The 13425-nt window shown below is 48.7% G+C and overlaps 1 protein-coding gene across 4 annotated transcripts in view; it reads left to right on the top strand.

The window, feature by feature from the left end:
- Nucleotides 1-13237: 13237 nt before the first annotated feature.
- The window catches only part of LOC139683753 (zinc metalloproteinase-disintegrin-like NaMP), a 41292-nt gene continuing 41104 nt past the window's right edge, over nt 13238-13425 (top strand). For all 4 annotated transcript variants that reach the window (XR_011699806.1, XR_011699807.1, XM_071579156.1 and 1 more), the window contains exon 1: nt 13238-13385. Coding sequence is in view for 2 of the 4 variants with exons in the window: in XM_071579156.1 (XP_071435257.1) it covers nt 13337-13385 (49 nt within the window). In the remaining 2 variants the exon portion in view is untranslated. The remainder of the gene's footprint in view (nt 13386-13425) is intronic.

Genomic DNA, 13425 nt, shown 5'->3' with positions numbered 1-13425 from the left:
GAGGCTCAGGGGGGACCTCAGCACCCCCATCCCTGGAGGGTTTGAACCTGAGCTTGGCCGTGGCACTGAGTGCCATGATCTGGTAAAGGGACTGGAGTTGGACCAAGGATTGGACTGGATGATCTGAGAGGGCTTTTCCAACCCAATCCATTCTGTGATTCTGTGAAACACCAGTGGGCAAATTCTGGGTTCTCCAGCACAGGCAGGGCAGGACAAGGGAATCACCTGTTGCTGCTGTTTGGAGACACTGTGGAGAAGGATGACAAGAGTTGGTCACCCTGGAGCCCCCAAAGTGTCCCCCACAGGGCTGGCTCTGCCTCTTGGAGCCCTCCAGGACCTCGTGGCAGTTCTAGAGCAAACCCCAGCTCTTCTTCCCAGTTCCTTCATCCCCCCTGCCCAGTCTGTGCCAGGGAATGGTGAAATCCTGGGCAGGAAAAGGTTCCAGCAGCACAGGAGGGACAGCCTGGAGCAGGATGGAACCAGAAGGCTCCCTCTGCCTGGCACTCACATCATATGACCTCGGGCAGATGAAACTCGAGAGGTTTGGTGTTTGTCTCCCAGTCTCCCTTTTTTATTTATTTATTTTCTTGTTTTCTGGCTGGTTTGGATGTGGAAATATTCCACCTTATGGCCACGGGCTTATCTGATGGAAGACAACAGTGCGTGGAGTGAGCAAACAGCCCCGGGCACTGCCTTTGTTCCTGCCCGGTGCCCGGTGCCAGTCCCCTCTCAGGGCAGCTGGAGGGTGGCACAGGAACGTGAGCCACCCAAACCCAGCTCCTGATCACAAGGGGAGGGCAGCTGGGAGGAAGGGATTGCTTTTGATGGGTGTTTGGTGTCCAGGAATTGAGGCCTTGCAGGACTGAGCCCTCCGTGGCCAAGTCACTGAGCTCCTCTCGTGACTCATCCCTTCCACTCAAGGATTATTTGCAATTTTTTCTCTTTTTTCCCCCCTATTTTTCTGCTCTTTTACTTTAGAAATAGTTTTCTCTGAGATGCTCAAGAGCAACACAACCCCACTAGTGGAGGTTCTGGGTCTTAAATGAGTCTTAAAAGACCTAAATCCAATTTTTTATGCCACTGCAGATGCCCTGTGAGACTTTTGAGTCCTTAGTCCCAGAATTTCCTGTAAAACAGAATTAAATCCCTGCCTTAACTCACCTTATCCTTTTTGCAACCTCCTTGGAAGAAAGGAATGGGTCAGATCAGGACTCAAGGCTAAAAAACCTTCAATCCAGGCAAGAGAGACCAGAAGATTTAAAAAAAAAATGAAATAAATAACCCATTTGGAGCTCTTTGAATTGGCTTTCTCAGTGTTACATCTCTCACATTGATGCTCTCAAAGGGTTTTTGTAGATCTCTGAGACCCAGAAAACTGCTTGATTTGTAATTAAAATGGCAACAATAATGCCTGAAAGCTGAGACTTTGGGGAATGAAATAAATATGCTGAGAGTCCCCCCAAAGCCACAAGAGTTGGCACCAGGATGGACCCCAGTAACAGCCATTTATAATTTATAATTGATCATTTATAATTAAAAGTGGTTCTTCCTTCCCAGGAGAAAGACACCTTCAAATATCTCAGATTTTTGGTTTTTCCTCCTCAAATATCTCAGATTTGTGGGTTTTCCTCCTGAAATATCTCAGATTTTTGGGTTTTTCCCTTCTCAAATATCTCAGATTTGTGGTTCTTCCTCCTCAAATATCTCAGATTTCTCATTTTTCCTCCTCAAATATCTCAGATTTGTCAGTTTTCCTTCTCAAATATCTCAGATTTTTGGTTCTTCCTCCTCAAATGTCTCAGATTTGTGAGTTTTCCCTCTCAAATATCTCAGATTTGTGGTTCTTCCCTCTCAAATATCTCAGATTTGTGGGTTTTCCTCCTCAAATATCTCAGATTTGTGGTTCTTCCTCCTCAAATATCTCAGATTTGTGGTTTTTCCTCCTCAAATATCTCAGATTTCGCATTTTTCCTCCTCAAGTATCTCAGATTTGTGGTGTGGCCACCTGAGGGACAGCAGGTTTGAGTCCTCAGCTGCTGCTTTTCTGTGGCTCCCATGGAGTCATCCCATCCTAAACATCATTAAAAGACACATTTGGCCACCCAACCCCAGGATTGGAAGGAACATCCTTCACACATCCCACTAGAAATGCAGAGGGATGGACCCAAAATCCCCAACTTGGCCCAGCATTTCCAACTGAACCTGTTCCCACCTAAGAGAAGGTTCAGGTGCTGCCTGAGAGCAGTTGGCTCATGAAGAGCAGCAGAGATGAGGGAGGTGAGATGGTGGGATGGTGGGAAGGCAGAGCAGATGTCCATCTGTGAGGAAAGACCCCTTGGATCCTCCCTGTCCCACTGAGGAGGGGCTGTTACTGGCAACAATCCCAAAAAACCACTTGGAGGACCTTTGGAGACAACACAGTGAGGAGGACTCGTGTCAGGTGTTGTGTCCACAGATGCTCCAGCTCATCAGGGGGGTTTCTCCTCCTGCCTGTTCCAGTTTCTTTCACTTTCTCACATTAAAGCAAAGTATAAAACCAGCTGCTCAACACCATGTTCCCTCTCTGGGTTTGAGCTCAGTTTAACCCAACCCAAATGTCCAGCTCTGGGCCAGCAGGTTGAACAAAACCACCCAACTGGTCCATCCCAGGCACTCAGCAATAGGACAAGGGGGCACGATGGGCTCAAGCTCTGCCAGGGGAAATTGAAGTTGGAGAGCAGAAAGAAATTCTTTGCAGAGAGAGTGCTCAGGCATTGGAATGGGCTGCCCAGAGAGGGGGTGGATTCCCCATCCCTGGAGGGTTTGAACCTGAGCTTGGCCGTGGCACTGAGTGCCATGATCTGGTAAAGGGACTGGAGTTGGACCAAGGGTTGAACTTGATGGTCTCGGAGGGCTTTTCCAACCCAATCCATTCCATGATTCTGTGGATGTGGCACTGAGGGAGAATCCACCACGTCTTGATCCAACCCTACTGTGATCACCAGCCCAGGGCACTCTGTGCCCTGGGCTGGTGATCCCAGTGGGGTTGGATGAAGGGTTGGACTTGATGATCTTGGAGGACTTTTCCAACCCAATCCATTCTGTGATTCTGAGATCCCAGGTTTGCTCATCCCTCAGATGGGGAAACAAGAACCTTGTTGTCAAAGGGGTTTAAGATCTTAGTGCCATGATCTGGTGATCACAGTGGGGTTGGATCAAGGTGGGACTTGATGATCTCAGAGGTCTCTTCCAACCCAATCCATTCCATGACTGATTAACGGTGGGGACTGTTAATCTGAGGACTATGGAGTCTGGGTCTATTAACAGGATGGAAGAGAAGCTTCACTGCACCTGCAGCTGCTCAGTGTCCCTCAGATCTGAGAGAGAGCCATGGAGCTGTTTGGGTGAGAAGGGACCTTAAAACCCATTTTGTTCCACCCTTCTGGATCTCCCCATGCTCTGGAGCTCCTGTGCCTCCTGCCTACCAAAGCCCAGCTTGGGCAGGGCCAGCAGAGCCCAGGAGGATCCCAGGACCCGCACAGGATGGAGCTCAGGACCACAGTGGGACATTCAGAATTCTCTTTCCCTTGGGAAAAACCACCCAGGCCTCACCTAATCCCAGGATAAACAAGACCAGAAGCAACACCTTGGGAAAAAAAAAAAAAAAGGCCCTGAGAGCAGAGAGGTGAATTCACAATGATGTGCTTTGTCCCCCGTGCATGGAGAACATCAAACAGCTCTACGTGTGCACACAGTTACACAACCCAGGGCACGAGGCTGCAGGTGCTTTCTGAGGGGAATTAACCTTCAAAGAAATCCCTTTAATCAACCTGAGAACTCCAGAGAAGTTCGTGGTGCTTGAGAGAGCCAAGGGAAGGTGCTGTGCCTTCAGTTAACCCCCTCCACCCTGCAGGAGTTGCTGCTGCATGTGCTGCTCACATCCTGGAGGGGTAATTAAGCAAAATGCAGCTAATGAAGAGGCAAAAGGAGGAAGATGAAGTAACTGGTTGTTGGTCCTCCATTTCCAAGAAAAAGGAAGGAAAGGAGGAAGCCACATCCTGGTCACACCATAAATGTCTGTGACCTCTGAGACCAAAATGCTGCAGTGAAGGTTCATTAGTCAGGCCCAGATGACAACTCTGGGATCTGATTAAAGCCACACCAAAAATAACTCAGCTGCTGCTCACTGGTTGCCTTCAGTCACCTCTGAGGTGATAACATTTTACTTGATATTTGTATTTACTCTCTATTAAACCCTGGCAGCACAAAGTGCTGCACAGGAGCTGAGCAGCAGGAAAGTCACAGCCAGGAGGGAGGGAAACCAAACACTCAGCTCAAAAGCAGCCACTGGATCATTTCCTTCAACAGAAACCCAGAAAGTGAAATATTGAAGAGTGGTAGGTGGGGAAAAGCAGGATCATAGAATGATAGAATGGATTGGGTTGGAAAAGCCCTCCAAGATCATCAAGTCCAACCCTTGGTCCAACTCCAGTCCCTTTACCAGATCATGGCACTCAGTGCCACGGCCAAGCTCAGGTTCAAACCCTCCAGGGATGGGGAATCCACCCCCTCTCTGGGCAGCCCATTCCAATCCCTGAGCACTCTCTCTGCAAAGAATTTCCTCCTGCTCTCCAACTTCAATTTCCCCTGGCAGAGCTTGAGCCCATCATGCCCCCTTGTCCTATTGCTGAGTGCCTGGGAGAAGAGACCAACCCCCACCTGGCCACAACTTCCCTTCAGGCAGTTCCAGACAGTGCTGAGGTCACCTCTGAGCCTCCTCTTCTCCAGGCTCAACACCCCCAGCTCCCTCAGCCTCTCCCCACAGCACTTGTGCTCCAGTCCCTTCTCCAGCCTCGTTGCTCTTCTCACTTGGGTTGGAAGAGACTTCTGAGATCATCAAATCCAACCCTTGATCCAACCCCACTGGGATCACTCTGGCACTCTGTGCCCTGGGCTGGTGATCCCAGTGGGGTTGGATCAAGACATGGTGGATTCTCTGTCCCTGGAGGTGTTTCAGAGGACACTCAGTGCCACATCCAGTCCCTTCTCCAGCCTCGTTGCTCTTCTCTGGCCCCGCTCCAGCCCCTCAATCTCTTGCCTCAACTGAGGGGCCCAGAACTGAACACAACACTCAAGGTGTGGCCTCCCCAAGGCAGAGTCCAGGGGAAGGGTCACTGCCCTGGGCCTGCTGGCCACGCTAGTTTGGATCCAGGCCAGGATCCCCTTGGCCTTCTTGGCCACCTGGGCACACTGGTGGCTCCTGTTGAGCTTCCTGTCCCTCAGTCCCCCCAGGTCCCTCTGCCTGGCTGCTCTCCAGCCACTCTGTGCCCAGCCTGGAGCGCTGCAGGGCTTGGGGTGGCCAAAGGGCAGGACCTGCACTTGGCCTTGTTGAACTCCATCCCATTGCAATCAGCCCATCCCTCAAGTCTCTCCAGATCCCTCTGCAGAGCCCTCCTGCCTTCCAGCAGGTTGACACTCCCTCCCAACTTGGTGTCAGCAGCAAATTTGCTGGTGATGGACTCAATCCCCTCATCCAAACCATCACTAAAGATGTTAAACAGGACTGGCCCCAACACAGACCCCTGGGGACACCACTGGGGACCAGCTGGATGCAGCTCCATTCACCAGCTCTCTCTGGGCCCCATCATTCACTTTGGGAATGTGTGAGACAACAGAGGGGAGCACAAGGAGGAGTTTTACTCAAGAGAAACTGAGATTGTCCAAGAGCTGATCCAAAGGCTCTGGAAAGCAACAGAAAGTCTTCTGTTGGCTGCAAAGGGCTTTGGATCACTCTGGAAGTGGAGGGGAAGGGATGGGGCTGGCAGGGAGAGAGGCAGGTTGTGGGAACACTGGAATGCAGCTGGGAAGAGCTGGAGGAAGCAAAGGGGAGCAAAGGGAACTGAGGCAAAGCCAAGGAAAATGCCCTGCAGGCTCTGGGGGAAGGGCAGCAGGAGGGAAGCACAGGCAGGGGACAACAGCCACATGGTTGGGCTGGGCTGGAAATATCCCATTTTCCCAGAAAAACAGGCTGTGCCTCAGTGCTGGGGCAGAGCTGTTGGCTGGGATGCCACCCAGGGGGGACAGGAGTGGCAGGAGGGGACAAAGGGGACACAGGACACAACATAGACAGGCTGTGGCTCAGTGCTGGGGCAGAGCTGTTGGCTGGAATGCCAGACAGGAGGGGACAAAGGGGACACAGGACAGAACCTAGACAGGTTGTGGCTCAGTGATGGGGCAGAGCTGTTGGCTGGGATGCCACCCAGGAGGGGACAAAGGGGACACAGGACAGAATATGGACAGGTTGTGGCTCAGTGCTGGGGCAGAGCTGGGTGCTGGGATGCCACCCAGGGGGGACAGGAGGGGCAGGAGGGGACAAAGGGGACACAGGACACAACATGGACATCTCTCTGGACTGCTGAAGGGGGATCTCTTGGAATGGAGGGGGAGAGACACCCACTTGGTGGGACACTCTTGTCTCTTCAATGTCCCAGGAGTGTCCTGGGTGGTGGCTGAAGGGAATCTCTTGGAGTGCAGGGGGAGGGACACCCACCTGGTGGGACACTCCCCAAAATCCCTGTCAGGTGCATCAGCACCTCAGCAAATCTGGCTCAGAGAGGACTCCAGGACAAGGCAGAAGGAGAGAAGTGATTGAACCCTGATCTTCCCTGAACTCTGAACCTCACATATGACCATCCTTTTAATACTCACCGAACCTCACCCAGGCAGGACTTGTGCAGACTCTCAGTGCAGGGAGGGATTTCACCCTCTCCTTCTTCCAACTGAGCAGAGACCACTTGGTTTAAACCCACCAATATTCCAACTCCCAAATATTGAGACAAACTTTTCCTCCCATGAATGTGCAAACTCCTCACTTGGACTTTGCAGAGTTCAAAAGGGGTTTCAAACCCTCCAAAGCACCTTTGGCGTCCTCTGAGACCTCAGAGGTCCTCTGAGCACCTCCAGGGGAAGAAGCTGCAATCAGATTATTACAGAATCACTGAAGCAAAGGCAGGAACATCAAAGGCTTCTCGAGTCACAGAAGGAAATTACATCCAATTCCCTTTCAAGTCTCCCCAAGTCCTGTATCACATCACATTCCCTCCTTGCTGGGATGCTGTGGCTGCTCACACAGGAGCTCCTTTCCAGCCTGCTCAGTTGATTGAGAGCATTAACTGAGGAGGTTGGGGGGGTCAGCACATAATTTTCAAGTGTGTCATGCAGAGAGAATGAGCTGAGAGAAATGCCTGGAGAGCAGCCACTTGCTTTTAAAACCAGTTGCTCACAGTTATTTTTCTTCATTAAGGCACAGATGCAGTCCAGGAATGCCCAGCTCGTTGTCATTCACAGGACATTTAACACACTGAATTGTCCACCCTTTAGACTAAGTTTTGTCTTTATAGAACTAAAAGACACCGACCTGAACTAAATGACCCGTCCTGTCTCTGCTTTTGGGCAACTCAGATGAGCACCTTGGCATGGGAATGTCCAACCCTCCATGAATTCTTTGCCTGGAGGCCTCTTTCGTAACCTGGGATGATGACAGAGGTTGGGGTGGTGGGACATGTGACTGTCTCCAAGCCACAGAGTTCCAAAGAAGCTGCTGCCCAAAGGATTCCTGTCCCAGCAGTGTCAGGAGGCTCTCAAGGAGGAGGCAGAGGAACCTTCTAGAAGAGTCCTTGGGCAGAGCAGGGATCCTGAAGTTGGGAGTGGTAGGACAGCAGGTGGGAGGTTGGAGCCTGGAGGGGCAGGACAAGGGGAATGGCTCCCAACAGAGAGGAGAGTTGGGTGGGATATTGGGAAGGAATTCCACCCTGGAGAGTGGGGAGGGTTTGGATGGGACTCCCAGAGAAGCTTTGGCTGCTCCATCCCTGGGAGTGTCCAAGACCTGGGGCTGGGATGGGATTCCCAGAGAAGCTGAGGCTGTCCCATCCCTGGAAATGTCCAAGGTGAAGTTGGGATGGGATTCCCAGAGAAGCTGAGGCTGTCCCATCCCTGGAAATGTCCAAGGTGAGGTTGGAGTGACCTGGGGCTGGGATGGGATTCCCAGAGAAGCTGAGACTGTCCTATTCCTGGGAGTGTCCAAGGCCAGGTTGGAGCAACCTGTGGCTGGGATGGAATTCCCAGAGAAGCTGTGGCTGTCCCATCCCTGGGAGTGTCCAAGGCCAGGTTGGAGTGACCTGGGACAGTGGGAGGTGTCCCTGCCCAGGGCAGGGTTGGCACTGGCTGGTCCCCAACGTCCCTCCCCACCCAGACCATTCCAGGGTTCCATGACTGTTACTGCCCACTTTGTGATGGCACTGCTGCCCCTCCCAGAGCTCCTGGTTCCATCCCACAGCACAGCAGAACTCCCAGGGCAGCACCAGGGGCCCTTTTCCTGCCACCAAGTGCCCCTCCAGGGACCTTCACACCCTGCAGAGACACTCCTGCTTCTGCTCAGCACCATTTTGCCCCCACCTTTGCCCCCCTGTTGATGTCCAAGCCAAGTCCAGCCACAGGTAACCAGACTCTGTCTCAGGCTCCACTTTCCCCCCCTTCATCTGCCAGTTGGTTATTGCAGTCAGCACTGCCCATAAATCATTAGCAATTAGCACATTCCACCCTAATAAAGGCTCAGAGCCATCTGTTTGCAGCTCCCAATCTGTCCCACAATGTGTGGACATGCAGCAAAACCCCAAGGGAAAGTTGGAATGAAAACTGTTCCAAAAGTCAGAACTTTCCAGCACTTACCTGTGAGAAACTGTTCCAAAAGTCAGAAATTTTCCACCCTCACCTGTAAGAAACTGTTTCTTAATGACAGTAATATTAGAAAGGTGAATGTTTTGTTAGTAAAATATAATAAAAGGTGTAATTCTCCCGTAGATGTATATGCAGAATAATTAAATATTTATAAATGAGCATAATAAATGAAGTGATATAAAAGAAACTGAATGTATAAATATAGATATTGCTTAATATATGAATATAAATTTACATGCAGCACAATCCAAGTGTGCCGGGTCCTGCCCTTTGGCCACCCCAGGCTGGGCACAGAGTGGCTGGAGAGCAGCCTGGCAGAGGGACCTGGGGGGACTGAGGGACAGGAAGCTCAACAGGAGCCACCAGTGTGCCCAGGTGGCCAAGAAGGCCAAGGGGATCCTGGCCTGGATCCAAACTAGCGTGGCCAGCAGGCCCAGGGCAGTGACCCTTCCCCTGGACTCTGCCTTGGGGAGGCCACACCTTGAGTGTTGTGTTCAGTTCTGGACCCCTCAGTTGAGGCAAGAGATTGAGGGGCTGGAGCGGGGCCAGAGAAGAGCAACGAGGCTGGAGAAGGGACTGGAGGTGGCACTGAGTGTCCTCTGAAACACCTCCAGGGACAGAGAATCCACCATGTCTTGATCCAACCCCACTGTGATCACCAGCCCAGGGCACAGAGTGCCAGAGTGATCCCAGTGGGGTTGGATCAAGGGTTGGATTTGATGATCTCAGAGGTCTCTTCCAACCCAACTGAGGGGTCCAGAAGAGCAACGAGGCTGGAGAAGGGACTGGAGCACAAGTGCTGTGGGGAGAGGCTGAGGGAGCTGGGGGTGTTCAGCCTGGAGAAGAGGAGGCTCAGAGGTGACCTCAGCACTGTCTGGAACTCCCTGAAGGGAAGTTGTGGCCAGGTGGGGGTTGGTCTCTTCTCCCAGGCACTCAGCAATAGGACAAGGGGGCACGATGGGCTCAAGCTCTGCCAGGGGAAATTGAAGTTGGAGAGCAGAAAGAAATTCTTTGCAGAGAGAGTGCTCAGGGATTGGAATGGGCTGCCCAGAGAGGGGGTGGATTCCCCATCCCTGGAGGGTTTGAACCTGAGCTTGGCTGTGGCACTGAGTGCCATGATCTGGTAAAGGGACTGGAGCTGGACCAAGGGTTGGACTTGATGATCTGGGAGGTCTTTTCCAACCCAATCCATTCTGTGATTCTGTGGATGTGGCACTGAGGGAGAATCCACCACGTCTTGATCCAACCCTACTGGGAGAATCCATGTCTTGATCCAACCCCACTGTGATCACCAGCCCAGGGCACTCTGTGCCCTGGGCTGGTGATCACAGTGGGGTTGGATCAAAGGTTGGACTTGATGATCTCAGAGGTCTTTTCAACCCAATCCATTCTATGATTCTATAATCCATTCTAGTTCTATGTACTCTGTAACATATTTTTTTAACATATAAAAACGTAAATGACTCTCCAGCAGCTCTACTGTGATAGAGAAGCTTTATTCCTCCTTTATTACAGCTGACTAAGCCCTTTCCCAGCAGAGCTGCCTGGACTATCCTGTGCCAGACAGCACCTGATCTGTGCCTGCTCTGCCCTTGTCACCTGCACCTCGAGCAAACATTACGAATGGGGATTAAAGGGGCACAGAGGGCTCTGCTGTTCGTGCTCAGGATGTGATTCACAGGCACAGAGGAACTGGGAATTACCAGGCACTGAAACACACCTTGTTTTACTCCAAATTTCCCCAAACTGAACCAGGACGGGACCTCAGGCCCACCCAAACCCCTCTATAATCCAACAGCAGCTCCAAACTCCATATTGATTTATATCCATATTTATTTATATCCCTATTGAATGTTCTTTTCCCCCAACCTGAGGGAAGTGAACCCAAAGTCACCCACCCAAACCCCTCTATAAGCCAACAGCAGCTCCAAACCCCATATTGATTTATATACATATTTATTGATATCCATATTTATTTACATCCCTACTGAATGTTCTTTCCCCCCAACCACAGACTGAGGGAAGTGAACCCAAATCCACCCACCCAAACCCCTCTATAATCCAATAACAGCTCCAACCCACATATTGATTTATATACATATTTATTGATATCCATATTTATTTATATCCCTATTGAATGTTCTTTTCCCCCAACCTGAGGGAAGTGAACCCAAAGTCACCCACCCAAACCCCTCTATAGGCCAACAGCAGCTCCAACACCCATATTGATTTATTGATTTATTGAGTTATTGATTTATTGAATTATTGATTTATTGATTTATTGATTTATTGATTATCTATCTATCTATCTATCTATCTATCTATCTATCTATCTATCTATCATCTATCTATCTATCTATCTATTTATTTATACACATATTTATTTATACACAATTATTGATATCCATATTTATTTATATCCCTATTTAAGTTTCTTTCCCCCCAACCACAGACTGAGGGAAGTGAACCCAAAGGCACCCACCCAAACCCCTCTATAATCCAACAGCAGCTCCAACCCCCATTTTTATTTATTTGTTTGTTTGTTTGTTTGTTTATTTATCCACATATTTATTCATATTCACAATTATTGATATCCATCTTTATTTACATCCCTACTGAATGTTCTTTCCCCCCAACCACAGACTGAGGAAAATGAACCCAAAGCCACCCACCCAAACCCCTCTATAATCCAACAGCAGCTCCAACCCCCATTCTTATTTATACACATATTTATTTATATTCACAATTATTAATATCCATATTTATTTATACTCCTATTTCAATTTTTTTCCCCCCAACCAGCAGAGTGAGGAAGTGAAGCCAAATCCACCCACCCAAACCCCTCAATAATCCAACAGCAGCTCCAAACCCCATATTGATTTATTGATTGATTATTGATTTATACACATATTTATTTATACTCACAATTATTGATATCCATATTTATTTTTATTCACAATTATTAATATCCATATTTATTTATACCCCTATATCAATTTCTTTCCCCCCCAACCAGCAGAGTGAGGAAGTGAAGCCAAATCCACCCACCCAAACCCTTCTATAATCCAACAGCAGCTCCAAGCCCCATTTTTATTTATACTCACAATTATTGATACCCATATTTATTTATATTCACAATTATTAATATCCATCTTTACTTACATCCCTACTGAATGTTCTTTCCTCCCAACCAGCAGAGTAAGGAAGTGAAGCCAAATCCACCCACCCAAACCCCTCTATAATCCGACAACAGCTCCAAGCCCCATTCTTATTTATACACATATTTATTTATACTCACAATTATTGATATCCATATTTATTTATATTCACAATTATCAATATCCATATTTATTTATACCCCTATTTCAATTTCTTCCCCCCCCCAACCAGCAGAGTGAGGGAAGTGAAGCCAAAGCCACCCAAACCCCTCAATAATCCAACAGCACCTCCAACCCCCATATTGATTTATTATTGATTTATACACATATTTACTTATACACACAATTATTAATATGCATCTTTATTTATATTCACAATTATTAATATCCATCTTTACTTACATCCCTACTGAATGTTCTTTCCCCCCAACCACAGACTGAGGGAAGTGAAGCCAAATCCACCCACCCAAACCCCTCAATAATCCAACAGCAGCTCCAACTCCCATTCTTATTTATACACATATTCATTTATATTCACAATTATTGATATCCATATTTATTTATATTCACAATTATCGATATCCATATTTATTTATATTCACAATTATTAATATCCATATTTATTTATACTCCTATTTCAATTTCTTTGCCCCCAACCAGCAGAGTGAGGGAAGTGAACCCAAATCCACCCAAACCCCTCTATAATCCAACAGCAGCTCCAAGCCCCATTTTTATTTATACACACAATTATTGATACCCATATTTACTTAGATTCACAATTATCAATATCCATATTTATTTATACCCCTGTTTCAATTTCTTTCCCCCCCAACCAGCAGAGTGAGGAAGTGAAGCCAAATCCACCCACCCAAACCCTTCTATAATCCAACAACACCTCCAAGCCCCATTTTTATTTATACACATATTTATTTATACTCACAATTATTGATACCCATATTTATTTAAATTCACAATTATCAATATCCATATTTATTTATACCCCTATTTCAATTTCTTTCCCCCCAACCAGCAGAGTGAGGAAGTGAACCCAAAGCCACCCACCCAAACCCCTCTATGATCCAACAGCACCTCCAACTCCCATTCTTATTTATACACATATTTATTTACATTCACAACTATTGATATCCATATTTATTTATATTCACAATTATTAATATCCATATTTATTTATACCCCTATTTCAATTTCTTTCCCCCCAACCAGCAGAGTGAGGAAGTGAACCCAAAGCCGCCCCATCCCCGGCCCGACCCAACCAGCGGCACTTGCACCCGCTGGGGTTGTGCAACACCCTGGGCAAACACTTCCTCGTGCAGGGACGGGCATAAAGCTGTGCCAGCAGCTCCCTGGCACTCAGAGCCCGGCCAGGAGCAGCCCCACATTCCTGGGACGTGTGCTGGGTGGCAGTGCCACCTTCCCTGGGCACGGAGGGCACAGCGGGAGGGATGGAAATGCTCCTTCTCATCGTTCTGCTGCTGCACCTTCCCCACCAAGGTAGGGCAGGTTGGGGTTTAATGATGAATTCCTGAGGATT

Source organism: Pithys albifrons, chromosome 29 (genome assembly GCF_047495875.1).
Source record: "Pithys albifrons albifrons isolate INPA30051 chromosome 29, PitAlb_v1, whole genome shotgun sequence".
Taxonomy (NCBI): Eukaryota; Metazoa; Chordata; class Aves; order Passeriformes; family Thamnophilidae; genus Pithys; species Pithys albifrons.
The sequence above is the reverse complement of the archived record's forward strand: the minus strand, read 5'-3'. Positions and strand labels throughout refer to the sequence as shown.